This window comes from Callorhinchus milii, unplaced genomic scaffold (assembly GCF_018977255.1).
Source record: "Callorhinchus milii isolate IMCB2004 unplaced genomic scaffold, IMCB_Cmil_1.0 Scaffold22, whole genome shotgun sequence".
NCBI lineage: Eukaryota > Metazoa > Chordata > Chondrichthyes > Chimaeriformes > Callorhinchidae > Callorhinchus > Callorhinchus milii.
The window spans coordinates 2,450,811-2,475,356 of record NW_024704763.1 but is presented as its reverse complement, the minus strand read 5'-3'; the positions used below and the strand labels follow the sequence as shown (position 1 = coordinate 2,475,356).

At 39.3% G+C, this 24,546-nt stretch overlaps 1 protein-coding gene across 1 annotated transcript in view; it reads right to left on the bottom strand.

The window, feature by feature from the left end:
- megf11 (multiple EGF-like-domains 11) overlaps positions 1-24,546 on the bottom strand; it is an 83,042-nt gene that overhangs the window by 26,128 nt on the left and 32,368 nt on the right. Inside the window, exons 5-9 of the mRNA XM_007905422.2 lie at positions 11,446-11,692; positions 10,303-10,423; positions 9,196-9,332; positions 4,308-4,520; positions 1,665-1,839 (exon numbers count right to left, since the gene is read on the bottom strand). Coding sequence (XP_007903613.2) covers positions 1,665-1,839; positions 4,308-4,520; positions 9,196-9,332; positions 10,303-10,423; positions 11,446-11,692 — 893 coding nt within the window. The remainder of the gene's footprint in view (positions 1-1,664; positions 1,840-4,307; positions 4,521-9,195; positions 9,333-10,302; positions 10,424-11,445; positions 11,693-24,546) is intronic.

The window sequence follows — 24,546 nt, the reverse complement described above, 5'->3', positions numbered from 1 at the left end:
TTGCTCAATTTGGTTAGCCAACAAAATACACTTTATAGTACATCCTTGAAGTTCTTTCAGACGTCCTCCCAATGTGAAGGATGCTATATCCCGTGTAAAAATTATTATAAAGGTATTGTATTTCACTTCAGCTCATCTTTGACTCTCCAAATGCTCATTTACCAAAAGCCTATTGCAAAATAGCCTTCTAGGTAAAAAACAGGCAGCATTAAAGACTGGAATGGAGACAACATTAATTTCCCTAATGACATTTTACAGAAAATTAGCCAATATTCCTCTACAGCTAAATTAGTGTTTTCAAACAACTTTGAATTTTCTAAACCAGGTCTCATCCCACCCCTCCAACCTCGATAATTTATACCAAATGCAATTTTAAAAAATATGATTAAGTTATCTGAGAGATCTTCTAACCCTATGGGCCTTTTTAATTACCGATGCCAGACTTAGTTGTGGGTATAAAGAACAACAACGAAAAGGGAGGATCAATGAGTAAGAATTATCTGAGGAATTTATTTTGTAAGTACCTTACTTTTTAATATTCAATTCGGAATACATGTATAATCACATGCTGTGACGTCAGATCATTAGCACCGTCGTTATGACCTTGGGAAAAGAGTGGCTGCGCTATCAAAGGCAGAATATGAGCAGACAGGTTAATGAAATTAAAAGGAATGCTAATGAGTATTATTTGATTTGGGTTGAAGTTTCACAGTCAATTTCTTCTAACTCCCTAGTTTTTTGTTAGTTTTAGCCCCATTCCCAGCCACCTACACCTTCCCCAGCTCTGTGTAAGTAGGCAAACTGTTCTACGTCTCTATCAATAGTGCTCCTCAAGTAGCCTTGAAATAGCGCCACAGGAACTACCAGAAGCTTCAGTTAGCGGCACATCCAAAGAGCGACATTTCAAACGACGCAGCCCTGGCTCAGTGCTACACTACAGCTTAGCTTATATCTCCTGGTGTGGGAGCTAAACAGAATCTGAAACCCAATTTAAGATTACAGCCTGTAAATCATGCCAGCCTATCTATAGTTAAAATAAAATAGGTGCCGAATTATATTTGGTGGATTACTTTTTGTTGACAGTGGCTTCCAGCGCAAACGCCAACATTGTGCTTTGTGCAAATGATGCGTGAAAGTACTGAAGGATTCAACACTGAAGGATTAATAATGCGATTAAAATAACTGCAAGAGCTTCAAGGAACAAACAGTTGATTACTGGTAAATACAAGGAGCAGTGTATATTATGAATGATATGGAAATACAGTACAGAACATAAATAATTTGACCATTGTATAAAACCATAACATGTGAATTCTAAGATTGAATTACAGCCTATTTTCTGAATAGTCGATAATGTCATGAAGTTAATTGAACAATAGTAAAGCCTGTGTAAAATCACTTCCACCTCCAGAAATTGAACATGGATTTCAATGTTAATTCACTATTATGACTGGCTTATCATTGCAGAATAACTGTACCATGTACATAAAAGCAGTTCATTGTACTTCTGAAATTTTTTTACATTACTTTTGTGGGTACATAACTGTCCTTTCCCCCAATTTTATTTATTCCTTCCCGTTTCCCATCTCCGTAGACGGATACGGTAGAAGCAATGGAACAAGATAAGACCAATTGGCTCATAAGGAACAAAACAGCTCACTGACCTTAAATCCTGGGGCACAAACGCATTTCCCAGTGACACTGCCACAATCCGCCCCATTCTGACAGGAACAGATTTGCTGACAGCCCTCTCCATAAAAACCAGGTGAACACGTCTCATTGCAATACAGTCCAGTCCAGCCACTGGCACACGTGCATTCGCCAGACAACGGATGGCAGCTGAAAAGAGACATCAAAATGACGGTGGCGTGTGTTTGTTTGCGGAATTTTCCCCTGCCCTGGGCTCCCACTGCCAGCTCAGGTGCCCATCCAGTTTTGTCAAGCGCTTTGAAACGTCCTTTCGACATGAAACGACAACTTGCAGGGTAGAGTCCCAGAGCGCTTGACAGTGCAGGAGGCTCTACATGAACGTATATTATCTTGGACTGTAACAATGACAATACTGGACTTATTTTTTTCCAATACGGAACTTAGAACAGTCAAAAGGAGAAATCATCAAGTATGTTAACACGCAAGATTATCTAATGCGATTCTCAGTTGACAGGAACTCCAGTGAAGCGACTGGAGTTGCTATCAATTGAGAATCAAATTAGCTGATATCTGAATTTCTCCACCACAACCTCTTTCAGTTCCCATTCAGCATTTCAATTCAAACAAGGGTTTGTCTCTCTTCATCTCTTCCCTACGCAGACATTAGTATAAATTGGTCTGTTTTTCACTCACAGGAATTTCAGTTACTTCGGGTGCGACAGGATTAACTAGTGCTCTGACATTATTGCTTAGGTGTGATGCTGATTTATATTTAGCTTCTAAATTCAAGTTCCGTATCTTCACGATTTACTTGCAAATGTAGTCTCTGGCATAGCTTATGCCATTCTAATTTTGTACCTTGGTCAATTGCTTTTCCCAGTTGTACAGTATTAAGTTTCCGCCTAGCATTAAAAATACATTACATTTCTTCCTCGCCCCCCCAAACACTAAACCTTTATAGATCTTGAGAATGTTGTTAATTTCCTATCTTGCATTTTCTCTGCGTTGTGACTCTCTTTATAGCACTTTAATTTAGCAAGTTGCAGCATTAGTCACATCTGTCAAATAAAACAAAGCCTCTTTCTCACTTTGGATAATTGCCTGTTAATTTTAGGTTAATACTTAGCAATTAGCTCAAAGCCTGATATAAGGAACTTCTAAACGGCTGCAAAGTAAAGTACTTACTGGTGTGAAAAAAGGTAATAAAATTAGGTCTTATATTTGTGAAATTGATTTTCGGGTTCAGGATACTGGAGTGCCAAGTTGTGTTAATAAAGAAATCCATTTTAAAACTATCCTTGTCCATCTAAAAAGGCAGTATATTTTAAGTAGGGTTTGAATTTTCGAATAGTTTACGAGCCTCGAACAATTAATAAAAGTGATGTTATTTTAACGTCGTGATTTGATTCTAAATCTAATCCTTGTGTAATTATTTAAACTGGAATAAGGATGAATCTTTCCCAAAATGTACTTTTGGGGACGGTTGTCAAATAAGCACAGTTCTTGGAAGCATCGTGTATTGCAGTGAGAGAAAGTGCAGGAGACGGCAGCCTCCAACACGCTGATCGTTCAACATCCTGATTGTTATGTTTATCTCAGAGTTTTTAAATTACCTGCTACCTTTTAAGTGTTCGGGTTTATTTTGGGCTAATCTCAGCTGTGGCTGCCACAAAAATATGCCTCGGAATCCAAGGTTAAAGAGGAAAACCAAACATCCAGCTGATAAAGTTCTCTGGCACCCTCCCCTGTGTGTGGGGCGCTATATAAATGCAACTTGTTGTTGTTGTTGATTCTCTTTTTTTTCAAAATTGAGGAAAAATCAGCTAAATTAAGGTCGAATTTAAGAATTTTCCACAATTGTGCAACATAGTCTATTTGAAAACAAACTCGGAGAAGACTAGGTGGAATTTTGAGCTTCTGTTCATGGACTGCGTGATGCTGACACAGACTTACTAAATGTCACTCAGAGGCTTTGACAGTCAATCATTCTGAGATAAAAACAAACCCCTCTCTCTCTTGTTCTAACTGCTGCTGATTCTCATAAGCCATAAATGTAACTTATGGGGTTAGGTTTGAACATGGAAAAGTCAAAGGGGCCCTAAAGATACAACAACTTGCATTTATATACCCCCTTCACGAAGCGTAGCATCTCGGAGAGCTTAGACCTCAGTCTCATGATGTCTGTTTGACTTTTGCTTTCTGTGTTCCAGCCTTATGGCAGAGTTTAATCCAGCAGTACGTGGAGGACGCTGAATGAGGAAGAGCAAAGCTGATGTGGATCCAACAGAATAAAGTTATTGCTGTGAGGTTTTTTTTTAGTAAACTATTGACTGGATAATTGAGGTAGTCAAGAGATATCCTCCTACAGGATTCTCCGATGTTTATCGGGGTGTTTTGGATCAACTTGACAACAACAGCATCTCAAACTATAAACAGTAGTAATTATCGTGCCCGCAGTCTGACAGTTAAGAGTGGCTTTGAGACTCCCTTCTGCAAACCCGTGTGATATACACAGAAAAAAAACAACTTCCACGTGTAATGTGAAAAGTGTACAGATTGACTTTTGACATTTCTACATGAACAGAAACATTCCTCAGAAGAGCTTTTTAAAACCATGCACAAAACTTCAGAAATTAGCCGATCGGAACTTTTCTTACCTTTGCGTATTTTTATCATTGCAAGGACACGGCTTATTGCAATTAGGTCCATATAACCCATCTGGACACATTCTGTTTTGGCAGCGATTTCCTTTAAACCCTGGCTCACAAAGACATGCTCCATTAATGTGGTAGCATTTTGCTCCGTTCAGGCAGTCACATTTTTGGACACATCGCAAACCATAGGTGCCAATTGGACATTCTTCCTGACACCTGTGAGCCCAAACATGCACAAAGTCAAAGTATTAGTAAAGTCCTGCACAAACTCTCACCCTACAAAACACCGCCAGGTGAGTTATTGACAGAAAGAATAATGGATACCTAGCAATTATTAGAAGGCTGCAATTGAATTGATCAGATATGTTTTATTTAGAAAATAGCAGGTATAAGGATTATACCCATCGCTTAAGTATCGAAACCCACTATTTTGGGTTTTAATATCGACATCTATGCGTGTTTACAAGGTTACAGTCTAACCAAAGGGCTTGCATGGTTTGAGCAGACAATAACTTGTGAGCGGTTATGTGGTTTTTGTCTGAGCAAAGTTTGGAGAGATTTATAGGGAATAATGGATGCCTTTGACTAACTGATTGCAGGTAGTAATCCTGTTGAAGGGCTCAGATGGAATCTTAAACCATAAAAGGTTAAATGGTGTCTAAACCAGTCAGATTACAGACTTGCAATCACATTCCCATGTTTGTATTTCTAAAATCAATATTCAATTTTTGAGACTTTCTTTTACCAGCAGTTGGTGTTGGGGCCGATATCAGCAGCAAAGATGCCTTGATGTGGAGTAACAATCACAGCCGAGGACTAACAACTGTGATGTAGTGACTGTAAATGTATTAAGCGATGAGAATCCACAAGTGACGACCGGCATAAAATAAGTCAGTGTATATATGTTTATGCTTTTTTTTGCAAAGGGAGTAAAATCAAAGGTACATTGATATAACCCACGTTGATGATTGCCACTTAAAGCAGTGCACAATATAAATAAGGCAGTTTGGGGAGAAACAGAATGCCATCTTCTCAAAAATAAACACCAAGTTATACAATATCTCACTCTCCTCACAGACATGTAGCCAGTGGCAAAAGCTTCACAGATGCCTGGCATTTCCTACGTCTTCACAGAATACTCTGTCACAATGAATAGAAAAAGTGATAAACAAAATAAACCAGCGAAAGAACAAAGCGGCTGACATGTGAAGAGAAACGCAGCAAGCTGATACGCTTAGGGTGTAAGATTCTCATCTCGTGCCTCCTGCACTGAAATGGCAGCCAGCTGGAAAAGGGAAGCACGGCAGAGCAGGAATATTCCGAACAGTGACTGTACAGATGGACCTTTTATAAGTTGATGTCACCTGGGAAGAAGGTATGGCAGCGAGCCAAAAACTGGGTAGAGTAGAAGAGGCTGCTCCTGCCTGTGTGCCCAGGGGCACAACAGGGAAGAGATTAGCAAGTGCTTGCCCCCGTCTCCCCAGATTACACAATACCAATGTCTTACTATAAGCACCGAAACCAGGCAAAGGCTTCCTAGGAGCTTGCTTTTTGTATTAAGCGCTCTGAGACGCCGTCCGGCGTGGAGGGCGCTGTATAAATCCAAGTTGATGTTGTTGTTGTTGTATTTTCTACGTATTTACAGAACACTCAGACAGTGCTTCCGTCTGACTCTGAGATCTCGAAAGTAACTTGGTAATGGGAGTCCTGAGCCATTTGGTGGTTAGAAATTCGGATGCAATATAAAGAGAGAAGCATCACAGTATTAGGAGGAGAAGAAAAAAGAAAGGACACTTGAGCACGGCAGCTCTGTGACTGCGCAGAAAGGAACGAAACAAGCCACGAGGAATGCTCAGAGTAGAGACCAAACACGCGGACAATATTCGAATACTGTTAAGAGAATTTTCTTTTTAAACGTATGAGAATTATCCGGCCACTTCTCTTCACTGAGAAGCGAAGAAAATCAAACCCTGGTTTTACACAGCGGGCAAAGAAGAGGACATTCAAGAGACAGGTTCAAGACTTGTCGGATACGGAAAATATAGCATAGTGTTGGTGGGCAATATGGAATGATGCGATGGGATATAAAACACATGGTCCTGTGAAGATCAGCTGTTGTTTCCCAATTTTAATGTGCTCGTGAAATTAATAAAATCAAAAGTAAGCATTTTCATTTCTCCCTCACAGTTCCAACACAATGCTAATCAAAAGTGAGCACAGCATCAGAAATAAAAATACTGGACACAAAAGCAACAGAAGAAATTATCTGAAACACTTTCCAATTCGTCCTTCCTCCTTCGCAGTTAAATGCACAATGTCTATTTATGTAACCAGGGATCACAGATTTTCCCAGTCACTCTTTAATTTAAAACATCAGTCACAGAAGGACTTTGAGCTACAGAGTTAAATATCTTTTTCTACACAAATCTGAAATCTACCGTGACTGAAAATCTGGCATAAACTATGTATATTTCTAGTAAATTATAAACATATGGTTACATGCAGCTTCTATTCTTGCTCAGATTGTATTTTGTTGTGGCCTTTTATCTGCCAGTAGGGAAAGGTAGCAAAGTAAGTAATTATTTTTCTTCCTACGTTAATTCTGTTGGCACTTGCAAAATTAATGAGGGTAATTTATAGGAATATTAAAAACAGCTGGTATGTATTACTGTAAAACAGGTTAAATAAATTATTGCACATATTGGTTCTGGAGTAATGACCGTCAGATTAACTGATGTTTTTTTTCTTCTTACATTCTTGTAGCAAACATTGCACAACCTCTTTAAACTTTACAATCCCTGGACAATCTTTCCTAGTTTGTAATTATGTTCTTGATCTCATAGCTTCGATAGTTCATCTGCTCTATGTAAATAAAGTGGGAATAGAATGGTTGCATTAAAACCCCTACAAGTGAGATTCCAAAACCTGTGTCAAGTAAAATTAAATTTGAACAACTGGCTACGTTATTCAGCTACAGGAATTGAGGCTAGATCCTGACATGTCTGAGCTCCCTACAATTAACATCCACCTCCTGCTTCCCCTGGGATTTGTGATGGATGAGGCCATATTGCCCCCGAATAACATTGTCTTTATATTGCTGGGAGTATAGTGCTGTACATTTATTCCACAGTAGAGCAAGCACCGGATTCCGATGTATTTACTTTAAAATAGGACCAAAAACTGCCAGAACTCCGAATTCTTTTTTTTTTTAATGTTATTGGAGAGCTGATGTTCCAGTTGTCTTTTTAACAGCATTTAATTCAAATCAAAGTTCTCAAGCCATTCATTGGACGACAGAGCAAATCCGTGTAAAGTTCTTGAAATGTGCTATATTTTATCCGAAGTGTTGTTGTTTGTATTCATTTTATTGAGCCGCGTGGGCAATCACAAGATCACAAAAGAGGTTGAATGAAGAAGGCCCTTTGGATCATTTGATCAGAATACTGACCCTACTTCCTATTACAGCATCACATTGTTTCTGATATTACAGAAATAACGTGTTTTGCAGAATTGCGGTGCACAAGCTGAAAACATGTAGAACCAGAGTCTCCGTAGACCTGGCTGCCGTTTTAAATTAAATAAACTGGTTCACACACTTTTAATTTGATCACAGCAATCTAACTCTGGCGCAGAAGAACTAAAGCGGGTTAAAACATAATTGGAAGAAACCCATAGAAGTCCCACAAAATGCGATGGTACATCAGCGGCACGTGAAGCAGACCAGAAGCATGCCCAGAGGACAGCAGAACATGGCATGACTATATGTTTCATGCTGTTGCCATTTGGTGGCTTTAGGTCCGCACCTGTTTTAATCATCAGTGGATGACCATTCCTGCAGAGCAGAACTGCCCACTGTTCCGTGAATCAGCTGCTGATACCCTGTGCCCTATAGCTTCCGGGATAGGAAATAACCCAATTATTCTCAGTATAAAACAAGGTTGAATCGGTTGCAATTAAGTTTTTTTTCCTAGGTTGCAATATTAAAGACACCCTAAAGTCTGGATCACCTTCTGATCTTTTGATTGACTACCCGTGTTTTTGAAAGTTCAGACAATTTGAAGGTAGAACGACTATACACACACACACACACACACAGCGGAAGAGATTGCAATCGCGGGTGAAAGTATAAAGAATTTGATGATGGCATTATATGTCAAGATATATATGTCCACCTTACTCAGCGCAAAATATTATCCGGAAGCCATTTCATTCTTTTTGCATTAACTGGGGGCGTGACTGCACAGAAACCGGAGTCCTGTAGCTCAGTGGTTAGAGCACTCGCTTTGCAAGCGAGAGACCTGAGTTCAATTCCAGGCAGAGGGCGAAACCTTGGGCAAGTTTCCTTACCCCACACAGAGCCTAATAATAATCCCTCCAAAACCCAAAACAATAATAAATTGGTCATTTTCAATCTACGACTGTTTGTGGGACATTGCTGTGCGCAATTGGCTGCCGCGTTCGCCCACAAAAAAATACAGTCAATTCATTTTACAGTGTGTTCTGTGAAGCGCTTTGGGAGGACTCCCGACGTGAAAAGCGCTATATCAAATGCAAGGATTATTATTATTATTTAAACCGGCCAAGTTCTGTACCTCACCCAACTGTTCATTATCTTCCTCTCTCACAGTTTTTGGTTCGATTTGTAACATCCCTAGCAGATATTAAAGACTTCTTAGTCTTTAAGTCTCAGCTTCTCACTGAACAAAGTGGGATCTATTTATAACACTTGGAACACATTTTTAACCGAAGAAAGTACATTTTGAGAACCATTTTTATTGCCAAGCAAGCTCAGTTCAAGCTGGTTTGTAATGCATTATACCATGGTGGACGCATCAGTTTATCTCTAATGCATTTTTACAAAGAAACAGTGTTATGTTAGGATTGTTCCTACCTGTCACCTGTATATCCAGCTGTACAATGGCATACACCGGTAACGTGATCACACTGTCCTCCATTATGGCACGGGCAGTTTTTGGTACAGTTAATACCAAATTTTCCAAGAGGGCATGGCTGTGCGCACACTGATCCCTGAGACAATGGTGAAGAAAAACAGCTATGGTTATTCCTAACAGAATTTTCAACTGCTTATTGTTGAAAATTACCAATTAATGGCCTGGCATTGATGTACAATTTTGATTAAGTGTACTCGTATAATAAATAGTACCCATGAACGGAATATGCAAAATTATTCATCAAAATAGAGATGTCATTGTGTATGCTGTGCACAGGCAGTGTCTCTAATATCACTTTCTCACACAACGCTACACAGGGTATGACTTTAGCGACCCTGACCCTATCCGTATCTACACAGAAATTAGGAATCTCTAGTGAAATTCCAATCAGTCAGTCAGTCAATCATTCAATCAATCCCCGCGGCTAATACGGTTGAACTCAAAAACCAGAAGATGACAAGCAATTCAGTTTTGTGTGATGACAATCAAATGCTTCACAGATAATTTTTACCGAGTCTCTCTCAATCTCAAATTGGCGATCAATCAAGCCAGCTCTCGGGTAGAATTATATTTTATGTTATGGAACATGAAAAAGAGGATAATCAGAGAATACTTCACAACGGAATAGGATTTCAAATTTGGTCTGATGTGAATGAGGGGAGATTTGTTCCTCAGCCGGTCAGAAGGATGAAGTGGGGAAAAGTTCCCTCAACACAACTTATAGGGAGACTTATCAAGAGAGCTTTAAGCTTTATCATGTTATACTTTTATATACAAACACACCCCAAGCCAAGGAGTCCTGGGTGAAACCAGCTTCAGATTTGCCCAAAAGATAAATTCCAGCTGGGTTACGTGGGCCTTGAACTCATTTAATTGCTTGAGGCAGTAATCACAGGTAACATTTCCAAGAGGAAAATTATCACTTGTACTCCTGAAGCGAGAATCCAGGACGTCAATCATTACAATCTACACAACATAACCTGACTGATGGCTGACAATTACTCAGACGGTAAAACGGACAAAATCAGAAATGGTTTTGCACGTACCATCCACCCTGCTGGACAAGAGCATTCTCCCGAGATGTGGTGGCAAATGCCCCTGTTTTGGCACGGGCACCTTAGCTCACACTGGGCTCCATGACTGCCGGCCGGACAGAGTTCTTCACAGCTGCAGGTCAGGAACAGAAAGCATCTTTGACGGTGTTGAACCCACAACAATATTCAATGATTTCAATGATACCCAAACCCGGTAACAGTCTGGCTCAGCTGACGACACTCCCACCTCTGAGTGAGAAGGTTGTGGGTTCAAGCTCCAACTCGGGGTTTTGAACTCACGTTGTCCAGGCTGATACTCCGATGCAGTGCTGGAGAGGAGCAGAGCATTGTTGGAGATGCTGTCCTTCAGATGAGACGGCATGATTTTAAAAGAGAAGGGAGTTTCTCCCAATGTTTTAGCCAACAATTACCCAGATAAAATTGGTCATTCACTTTATTTTGTGATGTGTTTGTAAATTCCATTGATCAAGTCGTTTCCGAGTTGGGAGGTCTATAGAACATTTGGAAAGTATCCAGTGAAATATCTGCAGCGATAGTCTCAAGAGGAAAATCACCCCAGTTACAAAGGGCAACTGAGTGGAACCAAAGGGATATCAATTTAATGTTACAATCTATTTTCTTCAACCTTGATCAGCAGAATATTCCAACTATATTTCTGGGATCCCAACAGGGCAAGAATCATAGTGTTCAGTCAGGTATTTAATCAGTTTATACAACTGCTTTAACACTTGTTTACTGTTTACAGACTCAATATCAAAGGTGGTTCAGTGGACTAAAACCAATATATTTAGCAATGGATCAGTGACAAAGTGTAACTTACATAATCGCAACTTACATTCCCAGACTTGCACTCCCACATGCATGAAGGTTTTTTTTATGAAGGATTGCTTTTGAAAACTGCCTCCAGATACTTATGTGTATATATATATATATACACACATACACACATAAGGTACAGGAGAGGGTAAATAGAAAAAATAAATATTTTTTAAAAGTGTCTTAAAGATGTGACTTGAGGGACAAATGGAAAAATAGCATGTAATTCAATATTGTAATGGAATAATTACGAATATGTAGAACACCATTCCAAACTATTCCTTGGTCAATTACACATTAAAAATGACTTGGACTCACAAGGCACCGGTGTAACCCGGGGAACAGTGGCACTCTCCTGTCTCGTGGTCACAGATGGCCTCATTTTGGCACTGACAGACATATTGGCACATTTTGCCGTAAGACCCGTGATCACAGGGCTCTTCACACCGCCAACCCTTATATCCATCGGCACACACACAGGCCCCGGTGATAGGGTTACACAGAGCTCCGTTTTGACACTGGCATCGGTTGCTGCAATGTGGGCCCCAGTGATCACTGTCGCAGCCTGTGTGAAGAAAAGAGACACTGCAATAGAAATGGGTTTATTATCAGCAATAACCTATGGGGCAACAGAGTGTTAGAAACTCCGAGACGCTGCACCCTGGATTGGCAAGATGCTGGGTTTTGCCTTCGTCGGCCTCTCAAGAGGAATCGCTAAGAAGAGGTCCTTTCTCAACATTCAGCAAAGGAAAAATCAGACAAAAGGAAAGTCAAAGAACAATACTCTCCAACATCTCTAAGCTGACCTGGGAGTCCTGGATGCTGACACAAGTTGGAAGAAAGAGTTAAATCGCCGTTATCATTGAAAAAAAATTTAAATTCCACAATTTGGTTTAGCATCATTGCGTTCTTCCAGTGACGGTTCTTAAGAAATCTGTGGCATTGTTAAATATTTAAATACTTTGCACTGCACAATGGTTTCAGAGACTATGGTCAGCACAAAGAAAATTGGCATGAGTTAGCCATTTCTATAATATTGGCACAATGGGGAATTTATTCCCATAGCTGCATGTGTGAAAAGCTGCATTAGGGATTAGAAGGTTATTAACATAATAAATTCTTACTCGCAGAATAAAAAAATAGGCGAGCGAGCAAAGAATTGAAAACGCCTCACATTTTAATTTTGTGATATTTCAGTGTTCTGTTTGTTCAAAAAAGAAAAAAAAAACTGTCCTAGCGCAAATCCATGATAAGATTTATCTACGCAGGTTCAATTTACGAAGCAAGTGGCTTCTTTCACAAGATGGATTAATCCATCGCAAACCCCAGACGCTCCAAGGCCTATGTACACCTGGGAGTTACAAGATCACACGATTGGTCTGGATGAAGATGGCCGTTTGGCCCGTTTGATCTCATCCCTCCAGAACATCCGCCCTACTGTTCCCCCTCCCAGGGTGACTGGCATCGGTGGAACATGGTCCATCGGTATAAGAAAAAAGAGGTAACGTGCCTTCACAACAGAAGAGGAAAAGGAGAAAACATTATTATAAATCATCATTACCTCCCACAAAAAAAAAATATTTCTTTTTGAGATTCCTGGTCCTCATCAAACCAAACTATTTTGGAAAATGAAACCTTCCGTTGGCAGTTTCCTGAGTTTAGAGTTAAGCCACATTGAGGAGGTTCTGTAAAGAGAGCTTTATCTTTCACTTAAGCTGTTATATAACGGACCTGAGAGTGTGTGACATCATCACGTGTCAAAAGTGGAAAAATCTTTTCGTTTCTCTGAACAGTAAACTGTTTCTTTAATCATTGCCAATTAGGGATAGGGTTATGAGGAAATCTAACTGTTTGATTAAAAAAAAAGCCCATTCTGAATATCCGAATGGTTTTCAAGGGAGTAAAGGAGACTAAGTGAGAAAGTTTGACCCTTTCTGTCTTTGACATTAGTGCAGATTGATTTAAGTTTGTACCTCATCGTTCTCTGAAGATTGCTATGAGGTCGCTAACAGCATAATATTTATAACAAAGCTATGTAGCAGACATGTAGGAGGAGAAAATCAGACAATGATATCGATAATTCTTACCACGCTACAAAATAAATAAAACAAATTCACAATGCCTCCCACTCACAAAAGACAGTTATTGGTTCTGGCATACCTTTTGTGTTTGTAAGCGTAAGGAAGACAGATTGCACAGATAAGCACGAGATTGTGATTTGGTAGCTTGCGGCTAGCGGGGTATTTATAATCAGAATTATTTTGGCTTGCTCCTAAAGCATTTCGGTTTTAATCTGTGGGCTAACATACGTGAATTCATAAATTGACGTATTTTAAACATTAACAGCAATCCATACTTTTTTGCCAAATATTTTTTAAAATTGCAGAAAGGAATCACTTTGGTATAGCTCCAGTACAACAACAACAACAACAAGATTTCATTTATAGAGCGCCTTTCACGTCGGGAGGACGTCCCAAGGCGCCGGACAGTTGGGGTCAGTACAATATAAGGTCATTTCTTTCTCAGATACATCCACTTTTGTGTGTGTGAATAAGGAAGAGAGGAAACTATCTTGTCTGCTCTCACTGTCTTAAAATTTAGGAGCTCCAACATGTTGCACCACCTTGTCTGACCTTTTTCCAAACGGTCTTTGGAGAAAGCACACTAATCCCATCAATGTGATGATCATCAAGCCATTGATTGCACCCCTTTCTAAAAATGTTAAGTCAAACTCAACTGAAACAGAAATAAAAAAAATTTAAGCCAAACGTTTCATGATACAACACGTTTTTTGCACCAGAATCATTTGTGACTGAGCCAGATGGACTGTTTTTGAAGCTAACCCTTCTAGGACAAAGTCACTTCCAATATTAGTCAAATGGCTATTGTTTATACCTCTTGCACCCCTTTTATGTACTTTTAAAAACCGTTAGAAGCCTTCAATAATTATTAGGGAATAATTTTCCTTGATTTTCTTATTATATATATATAATTCTTGCATTTGATATAGCGCCTTATCTTGTTGAGACATCTCAAAATCGCTGCAAAGAATATACTGTCAAGTGAATTGACTGTATATTTTATGGGCAAAACAGTGTTCACCTGCAAAACTATGATTATTATGTGAGATGTCCTGCTGGCTTGGAAAAGCACTCCATCGAGTAATGATAATCCGTGCATTTGATATAGTGCAGAACCTTGCAGCTGATTTCTGTTTTGTAACACCTACTGTCATTTTTTTTACCTAATTATATACGAGCAATCAATTTTTAATTTGTTACAGCACTGTGGCAGCACATCTGTAGCAGGTTAAATGGATAAATACAGTATATAGCTGTGCGCTGACCAATATATTGATCTGGAATGATTTCAGAATGGGAATTCATCATGTTAAAATAGACAGTTCAATTTCATCACTTTGAGAAGAAAAAGATATAATTAAACGAGACATGGTACAAGTTAAGTCATTTTATTTCTCTACACAACCGACTGAAGAGATTTTTAAGATTGAAAAATCAGTTGAAGATCATTAAAACTTTAATATGATGAATTGCAGCACTTGTTGATATTGATAACTAGCAGCAAGGCATGACAAGAGAGTTATGTGAGTCATCTGTCACAGAAACAGTTACGAATTCAACATTAATCAAAATGTAGCATTCGTGTGCTCACAAATCTCTGAAAATATGAAAGTTAAGGGCTAATAATGTAATATTGCTTATTCAGTTAAGCCTTAAACTTAAATCTTACCTTCATTATATTGTTCTTAAATTTGTCCTTGGGGAGTGAGTCAATGTGCTGGCAATATTTGCCAGACAACGTCCTTTGTCATTCCATTAACTAATGTCACAAGCTAAGAGATAAGCCGCAGGTAGCAATGGGCTGATGTCACACCGAACATTAGTGGTTTTCATCGTTTTATCCTATTTTTTCTGGTTTCATTCAAATTTATTTCAGAGGCACAGAATGATAGAAAGTGACATCACAGAGGAAGAGCATCATGTCTTTGCCGCCTCCGAAAAAGCAATCCATTCAGTCCTACTTACCTGTCTTTTCTCCATTATTATCAAATGATTCCTTTTTAGATATTTATCCAGTTCCAACTTGACAGCCTCGCCCGCTGCACCTAGCTTGGCATTCCATATTCTGACGTCAACAACAACTGGCATTTTTATAGGCTCCTCGCTTAAGTATCACCTCTTTGGTTTTATATTCCGTGCCCCAAGGTGGGTCACAATAACAGTCAATCCATTTTACAGTATATCCTGTGAAGTGCTTTTCAGACATCCTCCCAAAATAACAAGAAAGGCGCTATATCAAATGTAAGGATTATTATTATTAAACCACAGGTAGTCTCTACTTTCTTCTGACTCTAATATGATTAGTTATTCCATGTTGATGTTGATGATAGTGGCAAGACAGGTTAGCTGTCAATCTTTGGAGGTGCCTGTGATACATCAATTCCACCAAGTACTGTAGCTATAGTGGTTAGCAGACTCCCTTTCCACTCAATGGACCCAGATTTTCAGCTGGCCCAGACTGGTGGGATGAGCATTTCTTCTTTCTCCCAGTTGTAAGATTCCTAAGGGAATACGATTGGGTTAGTCTAATCCCAGATCCCAGTGTAATCGATAAAACAAAATCCCAAAGCTCAGCACTAACTAAAATCTCCCCCAGGGGGAAGGTACAAGGATAGATGGCGTGAGAAATGGAAACGCACTGGTCCAATAGGGGCTGCTCCAAGCATGGGAGATAGAAACATATCTAACCCATGCTGTTTGCTGATACTGAGTGCAAAATAATGGAGAAATATTTCATTCCTTGGCACCACCATCATTCAGCTTAATAAGCATAAATGCAACCACCAAAAAGTATTTTTGGTCAACCTATATGTGAGTAACATACTAAACGTTTTAGTTTTAGCGAGAGATTAACTTATGAGGTCATTGATGTCCTGCAATATGTACATGAATGGACCTGACTGCATAATTCACTGAAAACATGAGGGCATAAAGGTGGATTCAGATTTTTTTCTACAAATATGCAGCTGAATCATGGTAAAATATGAAACTAATTTTCTCAAGAATTGTTCACACTGAACTTCAGGATATTTCTATAAACTGTAGATTAAACAAGTAGTTCCAAACCTTTCTATTACAGCTCATTGAATCATTCATTTGACTGTTCAACTCAAACAAATATAGAAAAACACTCAACAGAAACATGCTTTCCAGAGATGTGATTAGAATTCCAGGGGAAACTGACTATATTCTCAGCTGAGCACTAAAACCAAAGCAAATATTATTCTTTCATCAATTTTATATTTGAAGTTTGTGTTTGAATTAATAATTCTTTATAATAGTTGCGAATGAGAAGTTCTCTTAGATCATAAGGATTCGTGGCTGGTGTATACATTGAGCTGGAATCAACTGCAACCAATGGCCCGTTATTGATATAATGCAGATTGAGAGGACGATCGTTGAATTTTAAGAAATGTTGATTGGAAATATATTGTAATTCCTTTGTGGTTTCTGCAGAAGCAAAACGTTTGACCTTAGCTTCCCGGTCAGAATAAAACTCTTAAGTAAAGGAGTCAAAGCAATTATGTACAAGAAAGTGTGTGTGTGTGTGGTGGTGGGTGGGGGGGGGGGGGGGATGGACTGATGATCAGTAAATGAATTACCCTAGGCAATTTTCACACACTAATTAATGACTGCTGAAGGAAACACATTAGCAGATGCTGGGAGTAATCTTTGCTCTCTGCCATCTTGCCCATAGGATTGGTGCGTGGTATGAGGTTTTCTCTCTCTCTCTACCACCCCTCATCGCTGGGCAAGTTAGGCAAAGAGACAGGCACTTCAAGCTCTCACAGATGAAATCCCTCACTGCCCCAACCCCTCATGATGATGTGGGGGGAGTGAGGGGTTGCTACCCATGGACAATCAGTTTGTTGTCACCTACGTTAGATTCAGTTGTTGCAGATTAGTAGTTAACAGGAAATTTCCCCCTTTCCCCAACATGCACAAACGATGAAACACTTCTGAATTCCAGGGCGTAAATCCAATCCAATAGGTGCATATTTTTTGCTACCGTTTAAAAAGACTTCACTGTATTCACACACTGTGTTCTATTTACAATTGCTCTCGTCATTTCCACGGTGTCAGTAGCAAAATTGGTTTGTCAGTAAAAATGTCCTCGTCTGTCAGCAAAGCAGTCTCTAAATGGGACACAATTTAACATGACACAGACCACAGTCCTCCACACATTCCTCTCATGTAGTACCTCAATGAACTTGAAAAATTACAGTCTCACTATTACTGAACAATCTCTATGTGGGAATTGAAATTCTTCNAAAAAAAACATTTGTCTTAATCATATCTATCGCTGATAAATTCTATCCACTCACTGTTCTGGGGAAACAGCTTGTACTTAACAAACATTAATTGTTTGAGTTATGGATGACAATGTTAAGGCGTTATAATAATATTCAAAATACAGCTCTTTTCATTGAAATCTAATTGTTCCCTTAGCTCGAGACGAAGCTGACTGAGCCGTCAATGTCATTCTTTTGCTTTATATTTAGAACAGATAGACAGTAGATATATTCCTGCTTCAGTAAGAAACAGGAGAGCGATGGAGTTGATGCGGGGTTAGGAAAGAAGTGAGAAATAGCCTGTCAAGAACCAGAGAGACAACCTGCCAAGGAAGCCTTTTACGAGTTGAACATATTTTACTTTTTCTACATTTTTATGTTTTAAAGTACAATCCAAGTCAGCAAAATATAAACCTGACCTTACTTTAGGATCAACCTGGATGTTTTTCCTTATTATCACAATTTACAATCAAATTACTTCGCAGCAGAACAGTAGCAGAGCAGTGAATCAGAGGAATAAAACTATTAGAATTCTGTATTACAATATGGAAGAAACAGTTAACAAAATGTTAAAACAGGGACAAAAGTGCAGGTTTACAGTTGTAAACTATTATTATATAGAGTTAATTACTATTACAGGGTAAGTTGTTTTGCAAAGAGTAAATGTAAATGGGAATATCACTAATGGATCATTATCAATGGAAGTCATAGATTTACTAATTTTATACAGTTTGGGTTTTGTAATTATAATCATTTAAATATCCATTTCAGACTGACAGTGTGCAGTTAATGTGATGTCTGTCAAACTAAATTTGGACTTTTTTTTCCACTCACTCCAACTGTGGAATTTTAACGAGGTCTTAAACTCAACTGGACCATTTTCCTTCCTTCCTTCCTTCCTCCCTCCCTTCCTCCCTCCCTTCCTTCCTTCTTTATTCACAAAGGACTTTTATGCCAGTTGTTGGGTGGTGTTCTGGGAGTAAAGCTAGTCGGTTTGTTAGTGGGCTCATTTAAGATTCAGCTGGTTACTCAGATTTACCCTTTGCTAACGTTAACAAAACAGAAGAAAATCATCCCTAGGAAAATAGGTCTGAAGTGTAACACTGAAACTAATAGAGGGTTGGAATAGCTGAGATTCTACCCCCACCTCAACCCAACTATATATTAAAAAAATTAGGTATAGAATCATTGAAGTGAGAGAGGTCAGCATAGGAACAGGATTCTTTCCACTTTTGGCACCTTGAGTCAGTATTGAGCATTTTCCTGAAGATAAGGCGTTGGCCAGATCTGGTGGCGGAGCTCCATGTACTCTTTTCTAACCCGTCACCTCCGAAAAGCAGTCCCTTCTGTCAATGTGATATTTCCATTTCCCTGACCAGGCATCCCTTTGTCGTTCTCTTGTCAATTTAATGTTAAATAATCCCCAAGCGTAGACAAGTTTCTGATGTCGACTCCCACCCAGTCGGAGCTCACTTGAGGCTGTCCAAACTCATTTCATTTAGGACACTAACAGCTGTCAGAGAGAAGAGGCTTTTTATCCAATCAGTTTGGGCTCGATTCAAACCTAGGCCCCAGGGGTAAAAAGAAAATAATTAATCTCATTGCACTGCCTACCCCAATTCTAAAGATTTTATTCAAATGGGACAAATGTTCGAACGTAGCAAACCTAGTGAACTGGATGACTTTACAACTTGTGCCGTTGCACCTATAGATGCAAATACCGTGGTCAGCGTCTAAAAAAGAAATCTGGCATTTATTTCTGTCTCAGCTAACAATAGAGGCTCCAGAGACAATGTCAAAGAAATTAAAACACACTTCACTGGCACATAATTTGTGTTGATTGATTTCCTATTTTTAATTAATAATTCTAATTATGATGCAGCAAATTTAGCCAAAAGCCCAAAGCAGATCAATCAGACAGTATTGATCGAGGCAGCAACACTATCCCCATGTACCTGAAGCCATTGATTTTCTGTTCAGAGTGTATTAGAAAAAAGAAGCAACTTGTTCCCATCGTGTGCTAACAGTGCAGATTAGGCTTAGACCATGTACTTCTCACTTGGTGGCTGACCTTACAAATTATACAAGGGAAACTACACATTTTCCCAAATGCACCACAGTCTCTGTGTCAAACAAAGATTATCTTTATTTAGAATTACTGTTATTCCCCCTAACAGCACACTGTCAATATTCAGGGATAGCTCTGGATACTTAATATGCTGTCTCAAGGACCATTTGCTGCTAAAGATGATAGTTTTCTTTCATCACTGTCTTTACACTTAGATGCCAAAATGTTCTATCAAATTTCAAAAATAACCTATTGATACTAGAGATCTTATGTCACATAAACCCAACAGTCCTTGCATTAACGCACAAATTGCTGAACGTCTACTGTAAAACCTGAGGTTACCAACTCTATGTATGTTCATATTCCCCCTTAGAACAGTTGAGTTCGATGTGTCCTCTGAAGGTCTTCCAAGATAATAACTTGTTACACATTCATTGTTTATTACTGGTTTCTTATTTAAAGGATATTAAGGTTAACATTATTATAGATGGCAATGCTGAGGTGATGTCAGTAGAGTGATCTCTTTCAGTACTTTATTGAACACCGGAACTCTCTTCGCTATAGTATTTATTGACTGATAGTCAGTAGTGTAAAATCTCAGAAACGGGTGTGTGAGATTGACCTGTAAAAGCGCTCAGAAAGACCGTCTGCGGTGAAGGGCGCTGTATAAATGCAAGCTGTTGTTGTTGTCAGAACGGCCAATATGGGGCAAATATGTTGAGTCACTCCACCAGTGCATTTGCTTCATGATGGCCTGAAATGCCTGAAATGATGCCATGTTTTCAGAGTTTAATGCCTACTTCATTATTGTGAAAGTGAGCGTTGTTGCTTTGTTGCATACAAATACTGTAGATCACTTAGTCAGGCACTAATCTCAAAATATATTCAGTCCAGTAACTGTATTTCATTATTCTGGTTAAATGCCTTCGGAATTTCTAACCCCATTACACAGTTGGGAACTGATGAGGAAAATGAAACCAATTTTTTTACTGCCAGAGTTCAATTTTCTCAATTACTGCAATAGGCATATGATTAGGATGGTTATCAGTGACCTGGGAGGAGGGCTTTCCAGTTAAATAGAATGAGACTTTTTAGAAAAAAAATTAACAGCGATATCAGTTAATATTCCTTCTTTTTTTGTTGCCGTATTTTCTATGCGGTAGATATCCTTATTCTGTTACCCCCACCACATTTGTGGCTTGAGAGGATAGAGCCTTATGCCTTGCTCCAATGCTTCTGTTAATGCCACTTGAATCAATCCTTTGGAAGCGAGCAAGAGTTGTTACCAGATGGTGACTCGGTCTTTGATTTTACTTCCCTCTTCGCTAAGGCAACAGTGCTATGCATTTGTTCTTTATGTCTTCCCTGCAACTGTTTTGCCAAATGCAGGCAGTCCCTACGTGAGGAATTATGCACAAAACATTCCCTCCTCCACCACTGTACCACTGCATAGCGCAGCATATTAAAGTAGCAATGCACCTCATGCCAGGCAGCTCCCCTATTCAAAAACAGTTACTTCTCTTGTCTCACATTTTCATTTCTTTCAGAACATTCAATACCCATTAAGCCTCCAGTTTGGCTTGCTAAAATAATAGTGCGTAGTCAATTACACTAATAAGCTTTCTCTTAAATCAAGCTAGCAGTAATAATCTGCGGAGGAGATTTGACTAGCTGCACTAAAGAGCAACAGTTTAGGAATTTTGGAGGCACTTTCTTCTTTTTTTAAAATAAAAAAATCGGATTGGATTGTTGTGAAGAGGAGGAAAAAGAATGAAATCCCCAAAAATATAAAGTTGAAGCTGAAGGAGCCCTTTTAGAATTGATAAACATAAATAAATGCCACGTGGGAACTAATGATATGGCCGGGTTAAACTGTCCCTTTAACTCTTGGCCTGGGTTTAAAATTAAACCAAATTAACAGGATGAAAGTCTCTCTCATTCTGATGGCTTTAACTTAAAATGAGTTTCAGTTCAAACATCCGGTGTAATGGAAAGACATGCTCTCTTCCCCCTTTCCCCCCCACCCCATGGATAATTAAAATTGGCAAATAATCCACTGAAATGTCATGCTCCTTCTTAAGCTTGTGTCTTATTACAGAGTAGTATTGACAGAGACCTTTGAGCAGGTTTCGCTGCCCGTCAGCCTGCCTTGTTTGGTAAATGAGCATGGCGGGGCGGGGGGGGAGGTGAAGGAATTAAATCACTTAAAAATAACAATTAATTTTAAATAGTGCAGCACTGACAGGGTTCTGGAAACAGGCCAACCTGCTTGCACTTTTGATCAGAAAACAGTATACGCTGCTGAGGCTAAGGAAAGGACCTCACAGGAAATTACAAAATGGTAGAGATAAAAAGAAGGAAAAATTTGAAGTTCGATTGCTGGGTTGCAGCAAATTCAAAGGCAACAATTTATTTTCTGTTCCATTCCTGTTGCAGCCTTCAATGGGGAGCCTCACAGTCAGTCCATACAAAACATTTCATTGCGGTAGAATTCATTGCTGAGAATTTTCCATTTATCACAAAGAATAATTCAATGTGATCCAACAGGAAAAGAGTGACCCAGTTCTGGGAGGGCGAAAGAGAGACATCATTGATGGTATTTCGACTGTGTGCAACTGTGCATACAGTTAAAAGCCAGATTAGCAGGCAGGCAGGTGTGCGAAGATAAGGTACCAATGCCGTACTGAAGGACACAAGTAGTTTATTAAACAGCGACTGAGAGAAACTTCAAATAGTGGCGTAGTCTGTTACTGTCAAATAAAAGCTCTCCGGACATTCATGCATAACATGATTTGCCCAGCACGCTGCGACTTGCAATTAAAAGCGTCGCAGATGTTTAATCATAATAAAAACTTGTTCTCGTGCAGTTATTTTCTTTAAAAAGTTGTCTATTTTAGCCAGAATTAACATATATAACACATTGAAACAAAAAGTCTAACAGATTCCCTGTAAAGGATCTCTTACATTACTGACTATAATAAGAATAATCCTTGCAATTAATAATAATCCTTATCGCCTTGTCAAATCAATTCAAAGTGCTTCACAGGACCTGACTGTAAAGTGCGGTCACTGTGCATGTGTAGGTGAACGTGGAAGCCAATTTGCACACAGCAATGTCCACAAAAACTTACAAAGTGAATATGAAGTGAATGACCAATTTTATTTTGGGGGATTGTGGCCACGGCACTGGGAGGAACTCCCTTTGCTTTCCGAATTCTGCTTTGTATAGCACTAAATTAAAGTCCTCCGCAGGCAGACAAGATGTTGGTTTAACATCTCATCTGAATGATAACTCCTCCGCCCAATTCCAACCCCTTTGCAATATAATTTACCAGTAACCGGAAAACTAAAGGCTTCGAAGTGAAGTAAATTTTTCAAGATTTCTAGGATCTTTCAAAATCCATCTGTGTTTTCTTTTTCCTTTTTTGCCCGTATGACTCCTCCATTATTTATGAAAGCGATTTCAATTTCAATTTAGGTTGATCGTAAATCAGTTGGCCAAATCCCTTCCAAAAATATCACTATGTCAGAAAGCTTGTGAGGGGATTGTAATTTGTTAATTCAAGGTCTGCTAGCCCTATCTACGCTTAAATTCCTCTTGTAGAGTGTAAAGTCAGCAGAAAGTTGAGCTTGCTGACTCCTCACACATCTGAAACTGAGTGAAGATGGATTAACTGTCCAACTAAATTGACTTGCTTCAGCTCTTACACTGCCTTTAGCTCCCATCAGCAGTGCAGTCCTTTGCCGGGAACATAGAGACTTAACCAAGGAAGATGTTGTTACGACTTTCCTTTCTTCCTCGCTTAACAGGCATTTTATCTGTAAATGTGTTGAGGGGGGAAGAAAGTGTGTTTTATGGTTCAATGATTGATGCGTCTTTGATTGTACACCTGCGCCAGACTAGATTTCGCCCTGTGTGCTCTTTAAATCTCAAGGTTCCTTCCCCGATCTCTCAATATGTAGTTTGAAATGCGCCACCAATGTTGCACTCGCCCCCAAACAACCACAACACGGATAACGTTCAACGGTACTGACTCACAGGTGGCTGTCCTTTGCAGCATAATTACTCGCTACTCCTCTCCGATCACGAGAAACACTACTCAAGCAGCCGAAGCCTGTCAGCACAGCTCACGCGCGCGGCACGGAGGGAGATGATACCCACATCAGGTGAATCCGAAAAGGAATTTGTGATGCATGAGAGGCAAAGCCGTTCACTTGACTTACAGAGAAAATCACTTTGGCTTTTCTCATTCCATGCTTTCTTGCGCTCTTGTGACAAGAACTCCGACTTCCGACCCCCCCTTCCCCCACCGCCGCCAACCACACACACACTGAGTAACTCCTGCTGGAACACCCATCTCATTAATCAAGAGCGATCACTCAGCATTTAATACAGTCTATGTGAGTTTTTGTGAAAAAGGAATAACTCAGCAAAAACACGCGGACTTTCACTGGAGCTGCTGTTCAGATATTTTTTTCCCCAGGTTTGCGCAGCCTTCCAGTAGACAAGGTTTCTGTTTCCGAGTGAATTGCCTTGGAGCGATGATCCATTTAACAATGCTGATAGCAAGCACTTAGCCATCACAGATTATATAAAGCTATTTCAAGGTAACGCTGTGTTTTGTGATTTATTTTCCACTGACGTTTAAAATAAGGAATACATCAGGGAATATAAACTGACAAGACAAAGACAGGAACTTAAATGGACTGTGATATTGCACGTTAGCATCAGATTAAACATTTATTTGGGGGGCATTCTGTACCTGAACAGCTTGGGAGTGTTCAAATAATTTAAAAAAAAAAAAAAAAGATGTGCATTGCTAGATTGATGCTCTTGGCAAGTTATGTAAAGATCACAGTCAGGATTTCAACGATTCAATGAACTATACGAGTCCCCACAAAGGACACTTGCAAACGTAATAAATTCTTGGTACAATATTACCACCAAAGGGTGTGTGGCCTCAAATCCTCAACACAA